Source organism: Alligator mississippiensis, chromosome 9 (genome assembly GCF_030867095.1).
Source record: "Alligator mississippiensis isolate rAllMis1 chromosome 9, rAllMis1, whole genome shotgun sequence".
Classification (NCBI taxonomy): domain Eukaryota; kingdom Metazoa; phylum Chordata; order Crocodylia; family Alligatoridae; genus Alligator; species Alligator mississippiensis.
The window spans coordinates 41,216,361-41,243,988 of record NC_081832.1 but is presented as its reverse complement, the minus strand read 5'-3'; the positions used below and the strand labels follow the sequence as shown (position 1 = coordinate 41,243,988).

Sequence of the window (27,628 nt, the reverse complement as noted above, 5' to 3'; positions counted from 1 at the left end):
AAGAGCTGCCAGTGGTTAACTTTATCATAGGTGGCTGTTAGATCAATGGACACAGCTCTGGTGATATGGCCTCTTTCAAAACCATCCTCAATATATTGATTTAGATTGAGCAATTGAACAATTATTGATTTTCCAGGCCAAAAGGCACTCTGGGGATTAGATGTTTATTCACATATGGGGCAAGCCAGTTCAGTGTCAGTCATTCCTACAATTTGTATGTGTGGGATAGTTAACATAGATGTGAAGATCTTTGAGTCAGATTGATCTGTCCCTGGCTTTAGAAGTGCCACTATCTGAGCACGTTGCTATATCTTTGCAATTTTTTGGCTAGCTGTCCATAAGTCATATAAACAGAGGAGCCATCTTGAATCTGAGGTCCAAATTGCTTGATTTATTCATTAAGTATGTTGTCAAGGGAAGCCACTTTCTTGGTCTTCAGTGCATTAATACAAGCCTTCAACTCTGTCATTAAGAAGGGGCATGTAAAACCTAGGTCTTTAGGGTACTTATACCTTTCCAGTTGGAGTTTTATTTGTTTTGTTTTGTTTTGTTTTGTTTTGTTTTTTGAGCTTCTTCCATTGAGAAGCATCTGATAAGCAATTTGGTTAGCAGTGACATTATGATGTTAGTCTATCTTTCATGGGTTGTCCCTTGGTTTCTGTATTGTTGCACTTGCCCATGACTTTTTACTATTATGCAACATATCATTTGGCTCAATAAGGTCTGCCAGGATTTCCTGCATTCTTCTGTGATGCTAACATGAGCCCTTCACCTATAGTGATGGTGATAATGTGGCCCATAGTCTTGTAAAGGTCAATGGTTTGTGGAGTGAGGCCTGGGATGTAATTCATCTGGCAGCCCCACAGGATGTCCTTCTTTGCAGATTTCTGTACGGCTTGTCCAAAATGAAAAATTATAAAGAAATGAGGATTTAGAAAGCAGTTAAAATTCAGTTTATATCTAGCTTACATAAACAGGGGATATGTTTCACTGGAAATTGTTTTATTACCTAGCATGCTGTGAAGGTATTGAAAATTTGAAGGTTGGATGGCTAGGTGGCAAGTACTGCCCTTGCCCTTCTTCCTGTCTCTTCTGGGGGTGGTACCAGCTCAGACTCACTATCTGATCCCTCAGGAAATAGCCAAAAGGTCCCTTGTGGGCAATCTCACCAAGGATCTGGGGCTCAGTGTGAGAGAACTGCTTGATCACAGGCTTTGGGATGTCTCTGCTGCCAGAAGACAATTCTTCACAGTGAAGAAAGAAAACAGGAACCTGTAAGGGAGTGACCAGATAAACAGGGAGGAAACATGGAGGAAGGTGCCGCTCTGTGCCCTCACTTTGGAAAATGTGGTGGAAAGTCCATTGAACACGTTCCACATCAAAATCAAGATCTAGGACATTAATGACAATGTGCTGCACTTTGTACAAAACAGCAACACCCCAGAGATCAATGAATTGACATTGCCAGGAGCCTGCTTCTCATTGAGAAATGCCCAAGACCCAGAAGTGGGCTCAAATTCCCTGCAGTATTACCAGTTCAGCTCCAATGTGAATTTCATGATGATGTCAGTGAGAGTCAGAACAGGTGCAAGTACATAGAGTTGGTGCTGCACAAGCCGCTGAATCAAGAAAGCCAGCACGCCTCTTCTTGGTCCTCATGGCCATGGACAGGCAGCAACCTTCCAGAATGAGGAGAACTTGGGTCTGACTAAACGTCACTGACACAAAAAAGAACCATGCCCGTCTTCACCTGGGACATCTGCAAGGTTCATGTGCAAAAGGTGCCCCCATGGGCTCCCTAACGCTCCAGATGAACACCTCAGACATCAACGAGGGTGTCAATGCACATCACCTATGGGTTCAGTGACACACTGGAAACCACAAGCCAGAAATTCAGTCTGGAAGCAGAAACAGGGAAGTTCATGGTGAGAGAAGCCTTGGAGTTTGAGGATACAGCAGCCTACACCTTGGCAGTGGAGGCAAACGACAGTGGTGGCCTGGTAAATCACTACAAAGTGGAGATGGAGGTTGTGGACAAGAATGACAATGCACCTGAGGTGGCTCTCACCTCCATGTCCAACCCAATCCATGAGGAATCCCAGTCCAGGACCATGATTATTCTGATCCATGTCAATGATCCAGATGACAGGAAAACAGAGAGGTGCCATATTCTGGACAACCTTCCCTTTAAGCTGGTATAGTCCTCCAAGAATTACTAGTTGGTACTGGTGCTGCCTCTTGTGTCCTTCCTGCTCTTTCTGACTGTCACCCTGGAAGCGGGGAAAGGGAGCAGGGGGAGCTTGTTTTAGGAGTTCTCCAGCTAGCGATGGAGGGTGGGATGGGTGAATTGGAGGTCCCCCACCTCAGGGGCATTCCAATACACCTGCCCCACCATCCAGCAGAGTCTGGAAAGCACTAGACCAAACTCCCTCCACTCTCTTTCCATCCTCCCATTCTGAGAACAGTGACAGGCTGGGAGGCAGGGCAGACAGAAGTTACAAAAATGCTTTGTTTTGAAACATCTTCATCTGGCTACCCATGCAATGAGGGTTCAGATTTTCACCTGTTTGGCCATTTTTAAAGCTGTCTAAAGCCATGTGCCAGCACCAAGTAGGACTGCCTGGCAGCTGTGCCTCCTGACTATAGCCCTGGTCAGAGATCTAAAGTGCTTTTTGTGGCCAGATTGGGTGAGAATTTTCACTTCTGTCTGTGCCCTTTGAGATTAACCATTCTGATGGCAATCGCAATGGAAATAACTGGCAGAACTCTCGTTAGTTTTCAGACTTGTTTCTATCCATTGTGTTTCCTACAAGTCCTTTGTTTCAAGTGCAGCTTGGCACAGTCTCTGTCCTCTCCTTTCAAAACTTCTCCTAGGAATATTTGCAGCATCCAGGAAAATTTACTTATCCCCTAAAGATAAAGATGTGAAAAAATTTCTTTAATGTGTGTGTTTGCTTTGCTCCTTTTCAGTAAACTTCTTTGGACAAATTGTAGGTTATTTAAAGTTCTTGGAGATTGTGGATATCTATTACAAGTACAAATGTAAAAATAAACTCTTATTCTTTGCCTTTTTCTTGTGCCCTTTCTAGTTTGACTGTTGGTGCAATGTAACATTAATGTTATTAGAATAAATATTTCATTCATTTAGTACTCACCAGTGGCAGAGCTATGATCGAGTTATGCAGTTTATCCCTTTTAAATTATGATGAAAACTTGACCAACACAGGCATATATTCTGGATTCATCACAACATTAACATGGAAATTAATTAAGAGAAGTTTGGCAGACTTAAAAATATTGTAGATCAATATTTCTTTCTTTCATTGAGCCATTCTCCAGGAGCTGCCATGAGTTCAGGGATCATAGGCTTCAACATTCTTAATTCAAACCTCTAAAGATTCCGTGTACAAATGTTACTTTTTTTGAATTGCCCTTTGTACATTTTCCAAGCTTAGGAATAAGTGCAGGGTCCCAATGGGAATGTGAGACTCTTTTGCAGTACCTGTTGGTTCTTACAATCTTCTAACATCTGGAGTCATCCTTAGAGCATTAACTGTTGGGGCCATTTTAAATATTCTAAGCTGGGGAAAAGAGTATATTTCACACTGGGAAGGAGAAAGTACATGTTTCATCACAAAGCATTTCAGAAAGTTGTATTTTGAGGTTGCTCAGGAGTTTGCAATATTACAAGGTGTCCAGAAACAGATGAAATGGTAAGCAAAGTGTAAGTGAGGTGACTACAGGTGCATACTACATAGAATAATCCTGATATTAATTATGTGCCTCTGTAAATTATCGAATTAATATCACTGCAGCATACCTGGTATATATTTATCTATGTGCTGTGCTCAGCTTGTCTACAAATATATATCAGTATACAAATACTCCTTTTTCACATTTTAAACCTAGTAATGATATACAACTTCCACTTCAGTTAAGATGTTCAAGGACGCCACCTATTTTCAAGTCAAGTCAGTCCTGAGGCTGCAACAAGTGTTGGGGAACCTTAGATGTAGCAATAACTTTCCCCCATTCTTCCCAGTCTTTTGCAATCCTTGTCCAATCCATCAGTTTTAATCCCATCCAGTCTTTGATGCTGGTGGTTCAGCTTGTCCCAAGTTTTCCTCTTCTTCTTCATCCATCCACAGCACCCTGTACAATAATGTTGGTCAGGGTTCTGGGCATTCTTGTTACATGTCCAAACCACAGTATCTTTCTTCTTTTGATTTCAGGTAAGGGTTCATATTTACCGACTTCTTGTCCAATTTGATCTTTCACAGATTAATTTGTTCTGTGTGCAGTGTAGGCTATGCATAGAAGCCCCCTAAACCACCACATTTCAAAGGTTGCAATTTATTTTTCCAGTACCTTCGCGAGTGTCTTGGTCTCACAGCCATAAGGCATTGTTGAAATGACAGCACTACATAATAGGTGGAGTTTCATTTTCATTGTGATGTTGCTGCTACTCCATATTTTCATCAGCTTTGCTAGTTGTCCAATGGTGATGTCTATTTTTGTTTTTACTTCCTTTTTGGATGTAGCATTTTCTGTGATGGTTGCACCAAGGTATGTGAAATGTGTTACTTTTTCTAGTTTCTCATTACCAATTTTTACTGATCCATCATCATTGCTACTGGCTGATGTTATCATTATTTTGCAGACTCATTTCTATCCCATATATCTTTGCAGCCTTATGTATAGCCTTTCTGTTATTTCCTTAAGCTCTTCTGCATTTCCAACTTTTACATCAATGTCATCAGTAAAACCAAGACTGTTAATTTCTTGTCCACCAACTGGCAGGCAAGGTGCTTTGAGTAGGTGTGATATCTTTTATTAGACCAACTGAATCATTGGAAAAAAATTTCTTGGCAACTTTCTGGGCGCAGTCACCCTTCTTCAGGCATGGGGTTTCTGTGCTGTTCTGAGACTCCAAGAAATGAAAGAAGCTAAAATGTGGTGGGATGTCAGTGAAAATGTAAATATATAGAATTAGAAAGACAAAAGATAAGGCAGAGAGGTGAAGCAAAGGGGGAGGGGGAGAGGGAAGAGAGCAGGGGGAAGACAGATGAAGGGAGACAGTGCTGTGATAGAGTACAAAGTACAAAAGAGGCTGTCAGGCAGGTACCTAGTGAATCAGATGTGAGGCAGGTTGTAATAGGTCATAAAATCAATGTCCATATTGAGTGCATGATTTTTTGTATCCAGTAGATTTATGAAGTGAAGTTCGGAGGCTCATCTGAGGAAGGTGTTTTGTAAGTTCCCTTTGAGGATTAGAACTGAGAGAGTGGTGAGGGAGTGATTTCCCTGTGAGAAGCGTGCACCCACAGGTACTTGGGTGTTCTTGTTTTCGATAGATTTTTGGTGTGCATTCATTCTGGTGTGCAGTTGTTTTTTGGTTTCTCCAACATATTTTTCCTCAGGGCATATGGTGCACTGGATGAGATATAGAACATTTCTGGAGGTGCAGCTGTAAGATCCAGGAATGGCAATGGTTCTGTTGTGGGATGTAGTTATAGTGGGTGGTGGGGGAGATACATTGTCAGGTTTTGCATTTCTTGTCCTGGCATGGTCTGGATCCATTTGTCAGTGTGGTTTGGGTCCTAAGGAGTTTGCTTCTGGTGATGAGGTTATGGAGGTTCGGTGCTTGTTTGAAGTCTAAGGTCGGTGGTTCTGGAAAGATCTCTTTAAGAAGTGGGTCTTCTTCAAGTATGGGTTGCAATTGTTTTTTGGATTTTCACTGTAGGTTCCAGGGAAGTGTGATATGCCATAACTAATAGTGTGCGATTTGTGGGGATTTTCTTTTTGTACTGCAGTAAATCTCCACGTGGTATTCGAGTGGGTCTTTCAAAAGTGCAGTCTATTTCTCTGGAGCAGTGTCCTTGTTGGCTGAAGGCCCCTTTAAGATTAGTGAAGTTGTGGTCATGGGTATTCTCCTCGCTGCAAATTCGGTGGTATCAGCAGGGCCAGCGGGGGGGGGGGGGGTGAATTGGGGCAACCGCCCCCAGCCCTGTGCTTTGGGGGGCCCTGAAGAGCTGGGCAGAACTGCCGCAGTGATTCCGTGCTGCCTCCACTTCATGTCTGGTCGCTCAGCACCTCCCTTCCCCTCCGCCGCCAAATCCACCACCAGCTTCCTTGTGTCCAGGAGCAGGGCCCTGCACAGGCTGATTTGCCCTGGGCCCCACACCCTGCTCCCCTCGCCTCTGTGTATCAGAGAGCTTGGCTGTATTTTACAGCCAAGCTTATCTTCCAACTGACACGGCTTGACTGAAGTTATCTAAGGCATCTAACATGATTTGTTCCAGATATACATTCAATAAGCATGATGAGAGAACACAGCCTTGGTGTACTCCACAACCTTGATGTTGTAAACCACTCCACAATGTTTTTGTCAAGCAGGACTCCATTATTTGTATTGTTGTAGAGTTCTTCTATCAGACATCAATATGGGACTGATGTTATGCTTATTCCTTGTCAGCCGAAGTGATTTTCACTGCACTTTTTCAAAAAACTATTTTAGAGTCTATGAAATTATGATGGAGTTGTTTTTGGTGCTCATGGTACTTTTCACAAATGATTCTGAGTTTGAAGATGTGAATGCAAGTTAGGAGGAGATGTCCTGGCCAGCACGATGGCTGAAAGGGACCTCAGGGTTATGGTTGATCACAGGATGAACATGAGCCGCCAGTGCAATGCTGGAGACAACAGAGCTAATAGCATACTGGGATGTATTAGCCAATGTATCACGAGCAGAGCTAAGGAAATGGTACTTTCTCTCTACTCAGCACTGGTGAGACCGAAGCTGAAGTACTATGTCCAGTTCTGGGAGCTGCACTTCAAAAAAGATATGGAGAATCTTGAAAGGGTCCAGGGAAGTGCTACGAGAATGATTAAGGACCTGGAGGACCAACCTCATGAGGAAAGACTAAGGGATATGGGACTATTCAGCCTGGGGAAGAGAAGACTAAGGGGTTGGGGGAGGGGGGCTTGCTGGTCATCTGTAAGTATGTAAGGGGTGAATATCAGGAGCTGGGAGAAAAGCTGCTCACTTGGTCACCCCAGGGGGAGGATAAGGAGCACTGTCCATAAACTGTTAAGGTTGGTTTCAGGTTGGATGTAAGGAAGAACTTCTTTACACTAAGGGTGACTAGAATCAGGAACAGACTTTCCGTGATGGCGGAGGCCTCTTTGACAGGTTGAAGATCGTGATCTCCTCTCACCGACGTGAACGACAAAGAGCTGGTGTGCGAGATCCGCCTCCCGGTGACTCCGATCACCTTACTCCCTTTCTTGCTTTTAGCTCTGTGAACTGCTATGAATATAAGCACCCAGAAGTGCTTCGATTTATCTATTTTAATCGAAGGTATTTTAGACTCGAGCAGAATGTTGAGCTGACGCTACTTAGAAATACGAAGAAGTCTGGCTATGGATTTAGAAACTAATATTTTTAGAGAATATAAGTTATCTCTCAGTGTATCAGTCTAAATATACGCCTCCCCGAAATTATCAAATGGCGCATATACGAATCATACATGTCCATGACATTATGGCGAATAAGGATCTGTTTATACCACCAAGGAGGCAGTGGCAGCCTCTATTTCCAGCATTTTGTATTGACAAGGTGTGTCGTAGGGATCATGATATGTTTATGATAAGGTATCTAAGGAAGGAATTAAGGGTCTGTAACAGCCTAGCCAAGCATTTCCAGCACGGAATGCATTTTCCCTTGAGCACATAACAATTCTTATTAAAGACTGGCCGCTTGATATTGCTTTGATATCTCAAATGTGGGGTACCCGCATGAAGGACACAAATGTTGACTGTAATTATAGTACAGTTTGGAAAAATGGAAAACATTCCTATAGGTATTAAGACCTCTATAAGTACTGTGAGAAGCCAGATAATTCTGAGGAAAAAAAAAACCTAAAAAGGAATATAAGGCTCAAGACGGAAATGGGAATATGGATTTGCCCAGATATGTATGACTCACAGTAACATGTGTCATACCTACCTAAAATGTTTGGCCACCACTTCTGATTGTTGGATCCCACGCGTTTCAGTGTATCTGAGAAAGGGAAAAGGTAAAAATCTCGGCAATGTTGTTTTAATTACACATTAATATATGTCAAAGGCGGCAATGTTGTTTTAATTACACATTAATATATGTCAAAGGATACATGAAATCAAAGAAACAGGAAAGCACGACTGATTTTCAGAGTAATACTAAACCGACAACTACGCATTACACACACATAATAAAAGAATTCCAAGCTGGCATTTACGTTCTGAGGCGAAGCCTTTGCCCTGCACGACAATGGCTTCACTTTGTCAATACACTCTGAATCTGCCTTTTTGCTCTAATAGTGAAGCCACAGCGGCGCCTGCTCAGATCGCTGCAGTTTCCCGACTGCGACTCCGAGTGCCGCTGTTGGCCAATACGGAGCGGCGCTGCAGACTGCGATACATCCATTGGAGCCTCCTGCAGTGCGCTTGCTCAGACAGCGCAGCGCAGGAAGCAAGCAAAGCAGAGAGACCTTCGGGGTCCGCCCAGAAGAGGAAAGCACAGCAAGGCGCTCGGGACAGAGACTGAGCAGGGACCGCGGACCCAGTGCTCTCACCCGTTCTCTGCCTCCTGTCGTTTACCTGGGATTTCTTACAGCCTAACACGATCGACACGGAGAAAAGAAAGAAGCAGGACAGCGTTCTCCGGGAGACGGGAATGGAAGCCGGACACAGCCAGAGCGGCCGGGAGGCCGGGAGGCAAGTACTGTCCTTTCCCTTCTTGCTGGCTCTGCTCTGCGGGGTGGTCTCGGCTCAGATTCGCTATTCGGTCCCCGAGGAAATGCCCAAAGGCTCCCTCGTGGGCAATCTCGCCAAGGATTTGGGACTGAGTGTGGGAGAACTGCCCGATCGCAGGCTCCGTGTCATCTCGGAGAAGCAGTATTTCACGGTGAAGGGCGAAAACGGGAACCTGTACGTGAGTGACCGGATAGACCGGGAGGACATCTGCGGCAAGGCCCCGCTCTGCGCTCTCGCTTTCGAAGCCGTGGTGGAAAATCCACTGAACGTTTTCCACGTCAACGTCGACATCCAGGACATCAATGACAACGCGCCGCGCTTCCTACGAGATAACAACACACTGGAGATCAATGAATTGACGCTGCCAGGAGCCCGCTTCTCGCTGGGAAATGCCCAGGACCCGGACGTGGGCTCCAACTCCCTGCAGAGTTACCAGCTCAGCTCCAACGCCAACTTCGTGCTGGAGGTCAGGGAGAGCCAGGACGGCAACAAGTACGCGGCGCTGGTGCTGCAGAAGCCTCTGGATCGGGAAAGGCAGCCCGGGCTGCACTTGGTCCTCACGGCAGTGGACGGGGGGCAGCCCGCCAGAACCGGCACGGCTCGCGTCTGGGTCAACGTCACCGACGCCAACGACAACGCGCCCGTCTTCACCCGGGACGTCTACAAGGGGCGCGTGCGGGAGGGCGCCCCCGCGGGCTCCCTCGTGCTCCAGCTGAACGCCTCGGACAGCGACGAGGGCGCCAATGCGCATGTCACCTACGGGTTCAGCAACACACTGGAAACCGCGGGCCAGAAATTCAGCCTGGAGGCGGAAACGGGGAGGATCACGGTGAGGGAGCCGCTGGACTTCGAGGAAACAGCAGCCTACACTTTGGAAGTGGAGGCAAAGGACGGCGGCGGCCTGGTGACCCACTGCAAAGTGGAGATCGAGGTTGTGGACGAGAACGACAACGCGCCCGAGGTGACCTTCACCTCCGTGTCCAGCCCCGTCCCCGAGGACTCCCAGCCCGGCACCGTGATCGCGCTGATCAAAGCACGAGACCGAGACGGTGGAGGGGACAGCGAAGTCACTTGCCGCATTCCGGACAACCTGCCCTTCAAGCTGGTGTCGTCCTCCAAGAACTACTACAAGCTGGTGACGGCCGGCGCCCTGGACAGAGAGCGCAGCCCCGACTACAACGTCACGGTCACGGCCACGGACAAGGGCGCTCCGCCGCTCGCCACGACCCAGACCGTCCGGCTGCAGGTCTCGGACGTCAACGACAACGCGCCGCTCTTCGAGGAAGCGTCGTACAGCGCCTACGTGGCGGAGAACAACCCGGCGGGGGCCTCGCTTCTCCGCGTGCGAGCCTCGGACCCCGACCTGGGCCGCAACGGCCGAGTCACCTACTCGCTGGTCAGCCCCGGCGGCGGCGGCGGCGGCGGCGGCGGCGGCGGCGGGGACAGGAGCGCGGCGGGGGCGCCGGCCTGGGCCCACGTGTCGGTGCAGGCGCAGAGCGGGGCCGTGGTGGCGCAGCGCTCCTTCGACTACGAGCAGCTGCGCGAGCTGCGGGTGGAAGTGGAGGCGCGAGACGGCGGGTCGCCGGCGCTGAGCAGCAGGGTGACGGTGCGCCTGTTCATCCTGGACCGGAACGACAACGCGCCCGAGATCCTGTACCCCGCGCCGGGCGCCGTCGAGGTGGTGTCCCGCTCGGCCGCGGCGGGCTGCCTGGTGACCAAGGTGGTGGCGGTGGACGCGGACTCGGGCCACAACGCCTGGCTGTCGTACGAGCTGGTGGCGGCGGCCGAGCCGGCGCTCTTCACGGTGGGGCTGCGCAGCGGCGAGGTGCGGACGGCGCGCGCCCTGGCCGACGGCGACGGCGCCCGGCACCGCCTGCTCGCCGTGGTGAAGGACAACGGGCAGCCGCCGCTGTCGGCCACGGCCACGCTGCAGGTGGTGGTGGCCGAGAGCGCGCGCGAGGCGCTTCCCGAGCTGGCCGAGGCCGAGGCCGAGGCGGCCGGGGCCTCGGACTCGGCGGCCGCCCTGCAGTTCTACTTGGTGCTGGCGCTGGCTCTCGTCTCCTTCCTGCTCCTCCTGGCCGTCGCCCTGGCCGTCCTGGACAGACTGCGGGGGTCAAGGCCTCCCCGCCTACTCCCGTGCTTGGGCCCGGCCCCTGTTTCCGAGCGCGGCCCCTGGTTCCCGCCGACCTACGAAGACGGCACTTTGCCCTACTCCTACCAGCTGTGTTTGTCCTCTGAGTCGAAGGGAGGAGAATGTTCTGTCCTGCAGCCGCGTGCCCCTGTAGCAGAGGACATTCTGTGCAGGGACAGATCTGGGACGTTACTTATGAGCAATGGATGTAGTGACTTGAAATCTGAACTAGAGATCGCCGATGCGGTGAGTTCTATTTTCATTGCTTATATCGGATTATCCTTTTTGAAAGAGAATACGCGCCCAGCTTCCTTATTAGGTTGTATGGGAGCCCATTAGGATACTGTCTTTTTGTATAGCTTATTTTCGATTGTATCAATGCAATCACCACCCAATGAACTCCATTGTATTCTAATCGCGTTATCTGGGCGGGATCGAGTGGACAGGCAGTCACAAGACAAGCGGTAAAGTATCGAATTAAAAGGACGTATTTGTAGGAGTATAATCTAAGTATTCTGAGAACATTCCATTGCCCTAGGAACTAAGTCTTCCTTCATATCAAAGAATATATTTTCTCTCATTTAAATAGATTTATTTACAGCGGTTTGGCCATATGACCGTTCCCAAAAAGCTAATAGCGTCTTAGAACAGAGGGCATAAGAAAACGATTTCAAGACTGGCACATAAGAAACTGACAAGATTTATTTCATAGCAGCCGTTACTCACATGACAGCGAGTTTCCCCATGAGATTTTACTTTGTGTGCTCTAAATAAAAGCTTAAGACATTCTTTTTTCATCTCTCCTTTCGTTTATGTTACCGTCTTGCGTCTTGTTCACAGCTGGGTTTATAACAGGATGTTTATAATAGGCAAGTTACAGAATTAATACGTCCACTCTGTAGTAGAGGAGATGAAGCCTGTCCGGAAACAGACTTGGTGATGGTTTGCTGAATATTCTGTGAACTTTGGAGCACTATGAGTGTAGCAACTAAAAAGCGGAGACAGAGGCTACTAAGAAAGTTGGAGTTTTTCCTTTACTGTGACAGTAGTTTAATTTTGTTTTAACAGCTGTACATGAAAAAAACTGCATCCCTATCGAAAATGTATATATATATTTGGTGAAACTGAGTTCCATTCTATGTTTGATAGCCAACTGACAAATTCCTGTGAAAAAGTCTTGCTTGCTTATTTTTTCTTTCTGGTCTTGGATAGAGTAATGATCACAAATGTATATCGATGATCTTCATATTGCCCCAGTTCCCCTTTCCATACTGACTGATGTTCAGGTGCGATGTGTATCGTTCAGTTACAGGAGTTTCTGCGGCTTCCTGCCCACATAGATATCCCCGTGAGCGACTTATGCAGCTCTTCCTAAAAAAGTGATCATCAATGCCTTTTATCAGGCTATCATATATTCTATCCTACTAGGGAAAATATCTCCCCCACGTAATTAGGTTTTTTTCCCCCTTAAGTCTACCTGTCAAGCTCGCCTCTTTAGTCACCATTGGTCCAAATGCTCTGTAACAATGAGGAGCCACACAATTCCTTAGAATGCCCTTATGAGCCTTGGTATAAACGAACTAGTACTAATTTATAGTCGCAGAGCACTTCGCATGTCCAGAGCTGGAAGTAAGGCTGGCTTATTCGGGGAAACGATAAATGTTTTCCTTTCAGAAGCATGGAGGCTGTCTGCCTAGCCCTCTCAAACAGCAAGTTTTTCACCTTGAGAAAGGCCACCCGTATGTAACTTAATTACAGTTACATGGACGTTGTAATAATATGACTAATTTTAGGAGTAGTGGTGCGAGGCCTATTCCAGAGACAGAAGGCAGAAAGAGGACACGTTTCCTGGCTGGTTGATGGTTGAAAGATGGTAGACATTTCTCCCTGCTAGGAAAGATTTTTTTTTTCCTAAAAGGTATGGCCTTGTGAACGGAGAATAGTGGAAATGCGCCGCTTTGCTTGGCTTGAAGAGTGAGTGGTTGTATTGCTTGGATGGCTTAGCAGTTTAGTAGAACAACAGTCATGTAGGGCTGCAAAGTACTTCAAGAGATCGAGTCCGCTGTTCTGCATCGAGGCATTCTATGTTGATACTGGTACCTCGCAGAGGAGTGTGTGGTGTACACAGACGCGTACAACTATGTAAGATTGCATGTTACCCTTATTATAGGCAGGCTGTGTTGAAACTAGTACCACACAGCTGGTATTTGTAGGCTCTGTGTGTGGTTTACACAGACGTGGACAAACATGTGAGATTGCATATTCCCTGTTGGTTACTTGTATTATGTTCCGTTTGCTACCATAGTCAAGGATACCACTAGCCTTGCATTTTACTTGATAGAAGGAAATGCAAACGTTGTTGAAGTGGAAAATATACAAGATAACATTACACTACATCCCTTTTACATAAAGTTCACTAATAGGCAACTACATATCTTCAACGACTAATGGTGCTGACTGGGAGGAGAAGTTCACAGTCATTCACCTGCTACCTTAAGTCATATCCATATCCAAGAAACAACTCTCTCCTCCCGCCACTAACTGGGAGACAGCGCTGTCTATGCAGCTGAGTTCCGCTAGTTAAGAGCAGTTCAAGGAGACTCGGCTCCAGTCTTCAGCCTTAGGAAGCTTTCTTTTGCTGACCAGTTATATTGCTCTCATTGAAGCGGCAATGAATGCTGTAAATGGAAAACAGATATGAACACTGAAATACAAAGGAAATCTACAACTGAATATCTCGGTCTAACATTCAGTTTTATCAGGCAGTAACAACCTCCTACCTACCACTTAGTAACAGCCTCACAGCAAGAGCACATGCGTTTAGTGCATAAGTGAAATAGACATAAAAGGACAACGAGGGGGACAGATCAGTACAGAGACGTAGACACAGAAGTGATAGGTCCGTGAAGCCATCTACATTTATAGTGAAAATATTGAAAGCAGAAGCATTAACTCCACTAACTCCACAAGTAACTGAATTACTAACACGTCGGGAGTACTTCAGTCTTTATTTCCTCATTCAGAATGGGAAAAAAAGCACTTCTGGCACTTCAAGTATCAAAGCAAAAAACTTCCCAAATTTTGAACTATAGAGAGTCTGCAATTATAGGGTGAGACTCTGAGCGCCGCTGTTCACCAATCAGGGAGAGAAATGCGCCGAGAGATCAAGCCAGCCCAGCACCGCCCCGCACAGCTTGGAGAACAGAGAGCTCAGACTTTCTTTTGCTCAGGACCGACTGTCGGTGCAGGCTATTCGCTGAAACCGGCGGATGGGTTAACAGCTGATTATTGTCGGAAACGATCGGCCCGACATCATCTCCAAGTAGCAGCTCTCGGCGGCGGAGAGGCAGTGGATCCTCCGGATCTCCATGGCCAGTTCCGGAGCACAAGGGCTGCGGCGCTGCGCAGGGCGAGCCGTGCTGTGCTGCGTGGTGCTGACCGTGTGCGGGGCCGCTGCGGCCGGGCAGATTCGCTACTCGATCCCCGAGGAAATGCAGAAAGGCTCCTTCGTGGGGAACATCGCGCAGGACCTGGGGCTGGAGGCCAAGGCGCTGTCGGAGCGCGGCGTGCGCGTGATTTCCAGAGGTAGGACGCAGTATTTCGCTTTGAATGTAAAGAGCGGCCATTTAATCACGGCGGAGCGGCTAGACAGGGAGCAGCTGTGCGGCCGGGCTGAGAAGTGTCTCCTGAACTGCGAGGTTATAGTGGAGCATGACATGAAGATGTATGGAGTGGAAGTCGAAATCACAGATATAAACGACAACGCTCCGAGCTTCCAAACAGGGGAAATGGAGCTAAAAGTCAGTGAGACAACAGCCCCAGGATCCCGGTTCCCCTTGCATAATGCGCAGGATCCTGATGTGGGTAGGAATTCGCTTCAGAGCTACAAACTGAGCAGTAACGAACATTTTTCTCTGCAAATACAAACTGCATCTGAGGGTGTTAACCCCCCCGAATTAGTGCTCGAGAAGCCCCTGGACCGGGAAGAGCAGGCTACTCACGACCTCATCCTCACCGCCACTGACGGCGGAGATCCTGTCCGCTCCGGCACGGCGCGGATCCACGTGGTGGTGCTCGATGCCAATGACAACGCGCCCGTGTTCAGCCAGCCGCTCTACCGCGTGAGCGTGCGGGAGAACGTGCCCGTCGGGACCACGGTGGCTACAGTGAAGGCCACGGATCTGGACGAAGGTATTAACGGACACGTGATATACTCCTTGCAATTCAAAGACCAGGCTTCCCAAGTATTCCAACTGGACTCTAGGACCGGAGATATAACGGTCTTCAGGAACCTGGACTACGAGGAATCCACATTATATGAAATGGAGGTAAGGGCGCACGACGGCGGAGGCCTCTTGAACAGGGCGAAGGTCGTGATCTCTGTCAGCGACGTGAACGACAACATCCCCGAGATCAGGATCACCTCCCTGCTCAGCTCCGTCCCCGAGGACTCCCCGCCGGGAACCGTGATCGCCCTCTTGATCGTGCAGGACCAGGACTCAGGAGAGAACGGCGCCGTCACATGCACCATCCCGGACCACGTCCCCTTCCGGCTGCAGAAATCCGTGGACAACTACTACAGCCTGGTGACGGCCAGGGACCTGGACCGGGAGCAGGTGGCGGATTACAACGTGACGGTCACGGCCCGGGACCGCGGGGCGCCGCCGCTGTGGTCCGCCACGACGATCGCCGTGCAGGTGTCGGACGTGAACGACAACGCGCCGGCCTTCAGCCAGGCGGCCTACAGCGTGTGGGTGAGCGAGAACAACGCCCGCGGCGCCTCGGTGTTCTGCGCGCGGGCGGCCGACGCGGACTGGGGCGACAACGCCCGGGTGACGTACTGGCTGGCGGAGGGCGAGCTGCAGGGCGCGCCGCTGTCGTCGTGGCTGTCGGTGCAGGCGGAGAGCGGCGCGGTGCATGCGCTGCGCGCCCTGGACTACGAGCAGGTGCGCGAGATCCGCTTCGCCGTGGAGGCGCGGGACGGCGGGTCGCCGCCGCTGCGCAGCAGCGCCTCGGTCACGCTGCTGGTGCTGGACCAGAACGACAACCGGCCCGAGATCCTGTACCCGGCGGCGCCCCGCGACGGCTCGACGGGCGTGGAGCTGGCGCCGCGCTCGGCCGAGCCGGGCTACCTGGTGACCAAGGTGGTGGCGGTGGACGCGGACGCGGGGCAGAACGCCTGGCTGTCGTACGAGCTGCTCAAGGCCAGCGAGCCGGGGCTCTTCGCGCTGGGCGTGCACACGGGCGAGATCCGCACGGCGCGCGCCCTGGGCGACAGGGACGCGCTCAAGCACCGCCTGGTGGTGGGCGTGCGGGACAACGGGCAGCCGCCGCTGTCGGCCAGCGTCACGCTCACGGTGGCCGTGGCCGACAGCATCCCCGAGCTGCTGGCCGACCTGGGCAGCCTGGCGGCGCCGGCGGCCGAGGCGCAGGCCAGCCTCACCTTGTACCTGGTGGTGGCCGTGGCCGCCGTGTCGTGCCTCTTCCTCGCCTTCCTCATCGTGCTGCTGGGCCTGCGGCTGCGCCGCTGGCGGCAGGCGCAGCTGCTGGGCTCGGCCGGCGGCGCCCTGGCCGGGGTGCCCGTCTCGCACTTCGCGGGCATCGACGGCGTCCGCGCTTTCCTGCACTCCTACTCCCAGGACGTGTCTCTCACGGCCGGCTCCAGGAAGAGCCAGTGGAGCTTCGGCCCGCCCAGCTCTGCCGGCACCCTGGCTCGGCCGCCGGCGGGACAGGGCAAGGAGCCTGCCCCGGTGGGTAAGGATTCAAAGGTGTGTGAGGCGGACCAGGCTGCGCTGCAGGTGAGCCGACGTTTTTGTATTCTGTTGCCCTTGTTTACATTCTGGTGTTTCTGTCTTTCGGATCATTGTTAGTGTCTGAATTTATATTTGATAAAAGGAGTGCCTTTTAATTGGTATGGACGAGTAGCCATAGATATTATGACAATTCTTGCATAGGGAAAGGGCTTTTCTGTGTGTGATTCGAAAGAATGTTGAAGACACGCGTTCCTTTGCGTCCATGGCTTTACTACAGGGCAGAGGTCAGCGACCCCCTGCACGTATGCCGAGCATGGCATACAAAGCCATCTTGCTTGGCACAGCACCACCAGTCCGGGCTCTAAGCAGCTGCTGCCAGCCATGGAGCCCATGCTGCTCTCAGCAGGCGGCTGGGAGGCTTCAAGCGCTGTTGCAAGTCCACCGGGCTCCGTGGGCTGGCTGCAGCTGGGAGGCTACAAAGAGCTGCGCGGGGGTCCGGCATGCTGACCCTCCAGCACCTTCCAAGGTTGGCATTGTGGCTTTTTCAGCACTCTGGCCCCAAAAATGTTGCCTACCCCTGCTATAGGGGATCTGATCATCAAGGTCTACCTTTGTGGTTATTGATTAACTGCATGTCTGCAGTTTTGAGCCTGCTGTGGCTTAACACATACATATGACACAAGTTTTGTTTTCAAAACTTTGGGGTGCAGTTTTCCCGAACCCCCTGTATCTATATCTATCAAACTTGGCAGGCTTCATGCACTCAGAAGGTGCTACCATTCTTGCAAGTGTCGTCAAAATCAGGCCAGAAATGACAAAGTTATAGGCTGTTTTGTCCTTCCCCATTATAGTCTATGGGCAAAACATGGGAACAGAAGTGAAACAGCGAAACATTTCGGATTGCCTTGTTTTGTTTTGAGGCTGTTTCGACTGTATCTGTTCCATTTTGATTTTGCTGTTTTGACCTTGAAACAGGTCAAAACAGCATCAAAATCAAACTGGCAGGGAAATTTACTTATCTCTGATGCTAGATTATTTGCTTTTCCTGATTCATATTTCTTATGTTCTTAGAATTGTTAACTTACAAAGAGAATTTACTGTCAGTGGTGTGCAAAATGTAGAAGGACCATTAGGCTGTGTTTGTTATGTCTCTTGCTACTACTATCCCTTCCACTTTTTAATATGGGCTACTAAGAATCAGAAGTATAGAGCGGTGACAGGCACCATGAGTAGAACCAGCCCTTTTCAAAATTTGCTGGGTAAATACTGTTCTAACCTGTGCATAAAAAATTCTAGTAACAGAGATTCTACAACCTGTCTCTCTAAAGTCTGCCAGTGCTTCTTGACCCTCATTGCTGGAAAGGCCTTAATAGGCCTTAAGGATGATTATCTGATGATTAACTACTCTCTTCAAGTTTGGCGAATTTTGTGTGTATAAAACCCCAATTGTCTTTATGTTTCACAGTTTTTGTATTCTCCGCTCATATTAGGTCTTCTCACTTGGTTTGCATATGTATTTGTATTGATATAATTCTGCATTCCCCAGTTTCTCTTTAAAACTAATTACAGAGTGAAAGAAGGATTAGTAGGGTCTTGTACTAAGTGCTATAACATCCTAAGCTCAGGGAAAGATGAGAAGTGTGGCAGAAAGCCACCTTTGCTTCTCCCCTGCCAAAAAACTCTGCTCTATGACAATTTTGATTAGAATGGGCCCAGCAGAGGATACATACTTTTACCCTATCTCTTCAGGTAACCTGAGCTGGATACATTCCTGAGGGAGGGGGGAAACCTGCTCCCTCTGCCTACGTGACTGGCATCACATACCTGGGTGAAGGACTTCCTTCCTGGTGGGCTAGAGTCTGCCCAGCAACTAGTGATGTATTTCTAATTGGTTGGCTGACAGCCAACAGGTGCTGGCCTCCATTGGACCAGGTAAATGAGGTCACAAGGGCTATGTAAGTTAAGGACTGCCCAGGAGGAGGTGGGCAGCAGCCATGAGGGATACTCAGGAACAAAGAACAGCTGTACCATCTGAAACTTGTGCTATCTCTCAAAACTTATGATCAAGGAACTGCTTGCCTCCAGAGGGATTCTCCAACTGCCTCTGGATGCTACTTGTGAGTAAGCTAACTGAGATCCAACTAGATATATAGCTTGCAGTAACTCAGATGCAAGATCAAAGGCTACCCCAGCCACAGGAGTTTGCTCTATGGGATTTCTCTGATATTGCTCTACCCTGTACCCTATTCTAACCCTACCCTCTGTAACCAATAAAGTTCTCCTTTGTGACTGGTGTAAGAGACTTACTGAGGGGTGGGTTTAATTATGCCTAGGAGGCCCCTTGGGTCTGCGGACTAAGGGAGACTATCCTTTTTGGCCCCCGATTTGGGGAAGTGCCCCAAGTTCTTGTATTGGGTCGAGTACCAATTGGACTATTAGGCCTGTGTTTCCCAGAGGACACAGGACCTAGACAGTCCCTTCTCGGGGTGGTGGCAGCACACGTTACCCCCAGACTCTGCGGTGGGGCTCGAAAGGGGGTCTGCCAGGGCTTAGGCACCCCTGGAGAAACAGGTGGAGTCTGGAAGGTGGACAAGCCTGGCAAGGTGGGAGGCTCAATGCAGGAGCTCCCCCTACTGGCCCACCACAAGAAGTATCTTCAGCATCAGCAGAGATATGACACATGTGAGGCCTTACTCAGAGTGTCCCTTGGGATGGTGGGGTGATAAGCATGACATTGAATGGAACAGCAAGAAAGCAGGACATTGACCGGAGTCTCAAGAACAAGACCCTCTGAGCAGCTTTGGGGCTCATGGCTAACCAGACTGAAAAGGGGATTATCTGAATCCCTTTAGGGACAGAGGGAGATCTTAGCCTCATGGAGGGGGCAGAGAACTCCTGTTTGGTTGACCTTTGCCTATATACATGCCTTTATTGAAGAGGGACTTTCTGTGTTGCTGCTTGGAACCTCAGGATACTCTGCTGTACAACCGAAGGCTAAGTTTCTCCCTATTTAGGAGAAGAACTGAAAGGAAACTCTTTGAGACAACATCATGGAAATCTTCTGAGCATGAGGAATTGAAAAGGTGGGATCTCAGGGATGGAAGGAGTCAGGGCTCCATCCTTCCCATTCTAGAAGTCATGTCTAGGCTGCCTTTAGGGGGCACTTGGAGAAACAAAGGAAGGCTGCAGAAGTCCTCTGGGGGAGTCTGTGACATACCAATCTGTAAAGAAAAAATCCTTTATTTACCTGGGAAGAGCAATCTATTAAAGAAATTTATTCCAAAAAACCTGTTATTTACATGACAATTATGTTGGCAGGGTGGTTAAGGCTCTTATTACTTGAGGGTGCTATGCTGAAGACTGTCCTCAGTGAACCTGGCTTTGAATTGGTACTTGATCATGCACGCTTGAGGTGATGTGAGCCACCGCACTCCCTTGCCTGCTGTTACCTATGTGAACTGCTGTGTCCCAGCCATGTTAACCAAAGGGATCCTTGGTTCCAGCAAAACTTTGACTTTGGCACAGGCCAGCCACCTTGTACCTGGTGGTGTCCGTGTCCACCGTGTCATGCCTCTTCCCTACCTTCCTCATTGTGCTGCTGGGCCTGTGGCTGCACTGCTGGCAGAAGGTGCAGCTGCTGGGCTTGGCTGGTGGCACCCTGGCTGGGGTGCCCATCTTGCACTTTGCGGCCATCAGCAGCATCCGTGCTTTCCTGCACTCCTACTCCCAGGAGGTATCTCTCACAGCAGGCTCCAGGAAGAGCCAATGGAGCTTCGGCCCTGCGAGCTCTGCTGGCACCCTGACTCAGCTGCCGGCTGGCTAGAGGAAGGAGCCTCTCCTGGTGGATGAGAATTCACAAGTGTTTGAGGCAGACCAGGCCGTGCTGCAGGTGAGCCGAGGTTTTTGTACTCTATGTTCATTATCTGAAAGTGATATTACTTTTATTTCTTTAACGAATAACTCAGTAGATAAACATTAGGTTTGTGCTTTTTGGGAGTTAATGGATGATGCATTTATATTCAATATGTTTTACTCAAATTCATCATAACCAAATGAGGTCTGGTATCCAGTTTAGCATTAAGTTTGTTCTTAGTTATTCCCCAGAGTGTGTTGCTTTGATATTTTTCTGTGGATTAGAATACACATTTCATAATTCTTTGGATATAGGTATTTCTTAATATGGATTCTTTCTCTAATCTGTGATGTCAGATAATTTGCTTTTCCTGACTCATACATTGATTTTTTTTTATGTTCATAGAATTATTTTGTAAAAAGAAATTAGTGTCGGTGGTGGGCAAAATTCTACAACCTGGTTCTGTAATGTCTTCTAGTGCTTCTTAACGCTTATAGCTGGAAAGGCCTTCATAACTCCCAGGATGATGACTTGATTTTCTTTAGTTTATCCAGTAATCCCTAAAACACATACAACTTAAATTAACCTTGTGTGGGGCTTACTTTGATGACAGAGAAGTGAATTTGCAATGTTATTTTGTATTTCTGAAAAGAATATTTCTTCTACATTTCAGCCATCCTTGATAATTTTATAGTAATTAGTTACATGTACTAATGTAATTTAGTGTATTATAATTGGTATTACAATTTGGGGTTACAGTTTGGTATTACCATTTGTTTTTACAAGTGCAAATTCAAGTATTAAGTCTTTCCATTGTAGGTTGTTAAAGGTATGTTTTCATGCAGTCAGCCTCTTATATAGTTTGTATTTTTTCTCTTTATCTTTGCATCAGATGGAAGATAGATCTTTCAGGACCACATGAGCAGTGATATGACGTTTGGAGCCAGGTTTCACAGATAAAGTGTAGTTTTATAAACCCAAGTCACCCACCTAGTTGGGGACAGGGGAGGGGGGCGGATGGGACAATTTGTACTTCCTTTTAGGCACTTTACATAGTCCTTAGCTGGTTCTTTGGATTTCTGTGTTTTTTGTGGGTCATATCATGTTTAAACTGAAAACTGTGGTACACACTGGAAGTTTCTGTACCATTTCACTAAAAAGAGTGCGTACCAAAACACACACAAAAATTTGTGAAGAAATTCTAGAATTATGGCACTGCATGTGAAGAGAGAGAAAACTTTTTCTCCTTTCTTCTCTATACTACATTTGACCACTTTGTTACATGTACTTGTGCTCATTTATTGTACTTTGCAAAATCTTTCATTGCACATGTGCCTTCAAGCAGTGGGCATTACAGCAGGTGTTGCATAGTCTGAGGCACTGTACCACAGTGACAGGTGATTGAATCAGTGGTATAGCCCCACTTCTTCATTAGTTCCTTGGAGAAGCCAACACCAATACACAGGCAGCTGAGACATCACCACCTTTACCATGGTCCATCAGCCCCAGTGGCAAGGACTTAGTGGCTGAAATGTACCTTTCCAGTATGGTTTGTATTTGTTTGGTTGTGGTTTTTGAGCTTCTTCCATTGAAAAACATCTGGTGAGCAATTTGATTATCAGAGACATTATGACGTTCATCTATCTTTTGTACGTTGTCCCTTCATTTACGTCTTCTTGCACATGCCTTTTTTACTATTATGTGTCACATTAGTTGAGTCAATCAGGGTCTGCCAGGATTTCCTGCATTCTTCTGTGATGGCTAACATGAGTTCCTCACCTGTAGTGATGGTGATTGCAGAAAAAGGGTCTAGTTCCTAATGCCACTTGTAGTCCTGGTAAAGGCCAGTGGTTTGCAGAGTGAGGCCTGAAATATAATTCAGGTGTCAGCCCTACAGGATGTCCTTCCTTGCATATTTCTGTGCAGTTCCAGTGCACACTTCATGCTGGAGGTCAGGGAGAGTTAGGACGAGAACAAGTAAACAGAGTTGGTGCTGCAGAATCTGCTGGATCAGGAAAACCAGTGTATCCTCCTTTTGGTCCTTATGGCCATGGACAGGGATGCCAGGGATGCCTTATGGCCTGTCAGAGCATGGTTGGCTTGGGTGTGGGTCAGTGTCACCAACACCAAAGCAAGGTGCCCATCTTCACCCAGGGTGCCTACAAGGTGTGCATACAGGAGGGAGCCCCCATGGGCTCCTAGATGCTCCAGGTGAACACCTCGGACATTGGCAAGGGCATCAATGCATACATCACCTATGGGTTCAGCAACACACTGGAAACCAGGGTCCAGAAATTCAGCCTGGAGGCAGAAACAGGGAAGATCATGGTGAGAAAGCCCTTGGACTTTGAGGATACAGCAGCCTACACCTTAGCAGTGTATCCTTAGGCAAAGAACAGTGGTGGCCTGGTGACTCAGTGCAAAGTGGATATTGAGGTTCTGGACAAGAATGACAATGCACTTGAGGTGCCTCTCACCTCCATTTTTACCCCCATCCATGAGGACTCTCCACTTAGGACCATGATTGCACTGATCCATGTCAATTAATCCAGATGGTGGGGAAAATGGAGAGGTGGCCTGCCACATTCTGGATAACCTGCCCCTTAAACTTGTCTTGTCATCCAAGAACTACTACTTGGTATTGGTGCCAGCTCTCATCTCCTTCCTGCTCCTCCTGACTGTCTTCTTGAGAGGGGGGGAAGGGAGCAGGGGGAGCTTGTTTCAGGGGTTCCCCAGTCAGTGCCGGAGGATGTGGGTGAATTGGAGGCCTCCATCTCAGGGGCACTCCAGTAGACCTGTCCCACCTACCAGTAGGTGCTGAAAAAACCCTAAACCAAACTCTCCTGAAAAGAGAAAGAGAAGCTTATAAGAGATGGAAGCTGGCAGTTACCCCCAAGGAAAACTACACAGGAATGGCCCATAACTGTAGGGAGCAGATTAGAAAAGCAAAGGCGGAAACAGAATTCAAACTGGCAACAGAAATCAAGGACAGTAAGAAGTCCTTCTTTAGATACATAGGAAGCAGGAGAAAAATAAGGAAAACATAAGACCTCTGCTGAATGCAATGGGACAGCAGATAACTGACACTCAGGAGAAAACCAAACTCCTAAATGAATACTTTGCATCAGTATTCCACCAGGTTAAGGGTGTTAGCTTGCCTGACAGGATGCAGGATGGATAACAAGGGGGTGATCACCCACCTATAATCAATGAAGATCTTGTGAGGGAATGTCTAGAGGGGCTGGATATCTACAAGTCAGCAGGACTGGATGAACGGCACCTGAGAGTGCTGAACGAACTGGCTGACATCATCATGCAACCAATGGCAAAGCTATTTGAGAACTTGTGGCACTCAGGAGAGGTCCCAGAAGACTGGAAGAAGGCCAATGATAGGAAGGAAAGAGGACCCAGGAAACTATAGGCCAATCAGTCTGACCTGGAAAAATGTATCAAACAATTCATCAGTGATCAGCTAAGAGAAGGCAATATCCTAGAAGATAGCCAATATGGCTTTGTTGCAGGCAGGTCATGTCTGACCAATCTCATCTTCTTTTATGATCAGGTAACTCACCACCTAGATAAGGAAGATGAAGCTTATGTCATATACTCGGATTTTTAAAAGGCCTTTGACTTGGTCTTCCATGATGTCCTCATGGAAAAATTGAGAAATTGCAGCCTCAACAACTTAACGTTCCAGTGTCTAGGATACTGGCTCCAAGGTTGGACCCAGAGAGTGTTAATAGATGGAACTGAGTTGGCATGGCAAGAAGTGACCAGTAGTGTCCCTCAGGGTTCAGTACTGACACCAGTGCTTTTCAACATATTCATCAATGATTTGGATACTGGTGTGAAAAGAGTAGTGGCAAAGTTTATGGTTGACGTCAAGTTATTGGAGAGTGAAGTCACACTGGAGGACAGACTGAGGAGACAGGCTGACCTGGACAGGATTGTAAGGTGCGCGTATCAAAACCTGATGATGTTTAACACTGAGAAATGTAAAGTGCTCCATCTGGGGAGAAATAATCTGTAACGTACTTACAGGCTCAGTGGTGCTACACTAGCTAGCATCACAACTGAAAGAGACCTGGGGATCATGATCAACCACGGAATGAATATGAGTTACCAATGGGATGCTATAGTCAGCAGAATGAACAACACACTGGCACGCATCAACCAATACATCTCAAGCAAGACTAAGGATGTCATCCTCCCATTCTACTCAGCACTGGTGAGGTTGCAGCTGGAGTACTGCATCCAGTTCTGGGCACCACACTTCAAACATAATGTGAAGAAGTTTGAAAGAGTCCAAAGGAGAACCATCCAAATGATTAGGGGTCTGGAGAACAGGCCATATGAGGAGAGGCTGAGGGACATGGGACTGTTCAGCCTGGAGAAGAAAAGACTTAGGGGGGGACTTCGTGGCAGCCTGTAAGTATATAACCAGCAGACATCAGGGGCTGATAGAGCATCTGCAAGGTACCCAGGGAAGACAAGGAATAATGGACATAAACTGCTAGAAGATCACTTCAGATTGAATATAAGGACAAAGTTCTTTACAGTTCGAGTGTCCAGAGTCTGGAACAGACTGCCTCCAGAGGTGGTACAGTCACCTACCCTGGAGATCTTCAAAAGCTTATTGGACACACACCTTGCTGGGGGTCATATGACCCCAGCAGTTTTTCTTGCCTAGAGCAGGGGAGCTGGACCTGATGATCTCATAAGGTCACATCCAGCCCCTAACCTCTATGGATCTCTCCACTCCCTTTCCATCCTCCCATTCCAAGAACAGCAACAGGCTGGGAGGCAAAGCAGACAGAAGTTACAAAAGATGCTATCTTTTGAAACATCTTCATCTGACCCCTCATATAATGTGGGTTCAGATTTTCACCCGAATGGCCATTTTTTAAGCTGTCTGCAGCAATGAACTTCAGGGCAGCCACACCTCCTGACTGTCACCCTTGTCATGGCTATAGAACGCTTTCTGTGGCCAGATCAAGCAAACATTGTCACTTCTGTCTGTGCCCTTTGAGATTAAGTACTCTGCTGGCAATCACAATGGAAATAACTGGCAGAACCCAGGTTATTTCTCAAACATGCAAGTCCCTATCCTTTGTCTTTCCTGCAAGTCCTTTGTTTTGTTCCAAGCAGAGCATCTTTCCTCTCCTTTCAAAACTTGATCCTGGAATATTTGCCGCATCCAGAAAATTTTATTTACCCCCTAAAGATAAAGATGTGGAAAGATCTCTTTAATGTATATGTTTCCTTTGCTCCTTCTCGGTGCTCTTATTTGGGCAAACAGTACGTTATTTAAAGTTCTTGGAGATTGTGGATATGTGTTACAAGCACAAATGTAAAAGAAAACTCCTATTCTTTGCCCCTTTCGTGTGACTTTTCTAGCTTGATTGTTGGTGCAATGTAACATCAATGTTTTTAGAATAAATATTTGATTCATTTAGTACTCACCAGTGGCAGAACCATGATGTAGTTATGCAGTTTATCCCTTGTAAATTATGATAAAACCTTGACCAACACAGGTGTAAATTCTGGATTCATAACAATATTTACACAGAAATTAATTAACAAAAATGTGGCAGATTTAAAAATATTGCAGATCCATTTTTCTCTCTTTCATTGAGATGTTAGAGCTGCCATGACTTCAGGAATCATAGGCCTCAACATTCTTAATTCAAACCTCTAACGATTCTGTGTACAAATGTTACTTTTTTGAAAGCTCTTTCTGATTTTTCCAAACTTAGGAACAAGTGCAGGATCCCAATGGGAATGCAAGACTCTCCTTTCAATACCTATTGATTCTTACAGTCTTCTAACATCTGGAGGTGTCAACCTCTAGAGTTGTCCTTACAGCATTAACTACTGAGGCCAAGTTAAATATTGTAAGCTAGAGAAAAGAGTATATTTCACACTGGGAAGGAGAAAGTACATATTTCATCACAAGAGATTTCATGAAGTCATATTTTGAAGTTGCTCAGAAGTTTGCAATGTTAGAAGGTGTCCAGAAAGAAATGAAATAGTGAGCAAAGTGTAAGTGAGGTGATTAAAAATGTATCCTAAAGTAATCCTTACATTAATAATGTGTCTCTGTAAGTTATCAAATGAATATCATTGTGGCAGACCTGGTACAGATTTGTATCTATGTGCTGTGCTGAGTTGGTGTACAAATATATATCAATATAAAAATATTCTTTTTCACAGTACAAATATAGTGATGGCATATACTCTCCACTTCAATTAAAATGTTCATGGAGGCCTCTTATTTTCAAGTCAAGTCAGTCTGAGACCACAAGAACTGTTGGGGCACCTTTGATGTAGTAATAACTTTCTTCATTTTTCCTGGTCTTTTGCAGTCCTTGTACAATCAGCCAGTTTTAATCCCAGCCAGTCTTTGACGTTGGTGCTTCAACTTCTTCTAGGTTTTCCTTTTCTTCTTCATCTATCTACAGCACCTTACAGGATGGTGTTGGTAAGGGTGCTGGGCCTTCTTCTTACATGTCCAAACCGCTTCATATTTCTTATGATTTCAAGTAACCGTTCATATTTACAGACTTCTTCTCCAATTTGATCTTTCATAGATTCATTTGTTCTGTGTGCAGTGTAGGGTATGCATAGAAATCTTCTAAACTACCACATTTCAGCAGTTACAATTTGTCTTCCCAGTACCCTAGTGAATGTTTCAGTCTTGCAGCTATAAAGACATGTTGAAATTTCATTTTCATTGTGATGTTGCTACTAGTCCAGATTTTCATCAGCTTTGCTAGTTATCCAATGGTGACAGCTACTCTTGTTTTTACTTCCTTTTTGGATGTAGCATCTTCTGTGATAGTTGCATCATGGTGTTTAAAGTGTGTTACTTTTTCTAGCTTCTCATTACCCATTTTTACTGATTCATCATAATTCCTACTGGCCGATATTATCATTATTTTGCTCTTCTCCATACTAATTTCTATTCCATATCTCTTTGCAGCCTTGTGTAGCCTTTCTGTTATTTCCTTAAGCTCTTCTGCAGTTCTAACTATTAGATCAATGTCATCAGCAAAACGAAAGATGTTAATTTCTTGCCCTCCAACTGACACTGTT

General features: G+C 47.4%; 2 protein-coding genes across 9 annotated transcripts in view; both read left to right on the top strand.

Moving 5' to 3' along the window:
• Positions 1-27,628, top strand: part of LOC102574276 (protocadherin gamma-A4) — a 389,584-nt gene that overhangs the window by 240,526 nt on the left and 121,430 nt on the right. The window contains exon 1 of one of the 8 annotated variants that reach the window (XM_059733348.1): positions 8,518-11,173. The exons of the other annotated variants lie outside the window; for them this stretch is intronic. Within the exon in view, the coding sequence (XP_059589331.1) occupies positions 8,717-11,173 (2,457 nt within the window). The 5' untranslated portion in view covers positions 8,518-8,716. Of the gene's footprint in view, positions 1-8,517; positions 11,174-27,628 lie in introns of those variants that run through there. 8 annotated transcript variants of the gene reach the window in all.
• Positions 14,117-19,217, top strand: LOC132252459 (protocadherin gamma-A10-like). The gene has a single exon (XM_059733368.1). The coding sequence runs from the start codon at positions 14,296-14,298 to the stop codon at positions 16,795-16,797; it is 2,502 nt and encodes an 833-aa protein (XP_059589351.1). The 5' UTR covers positions 14,117-14,295; the 3' UTR covers positions 16,798-19,217.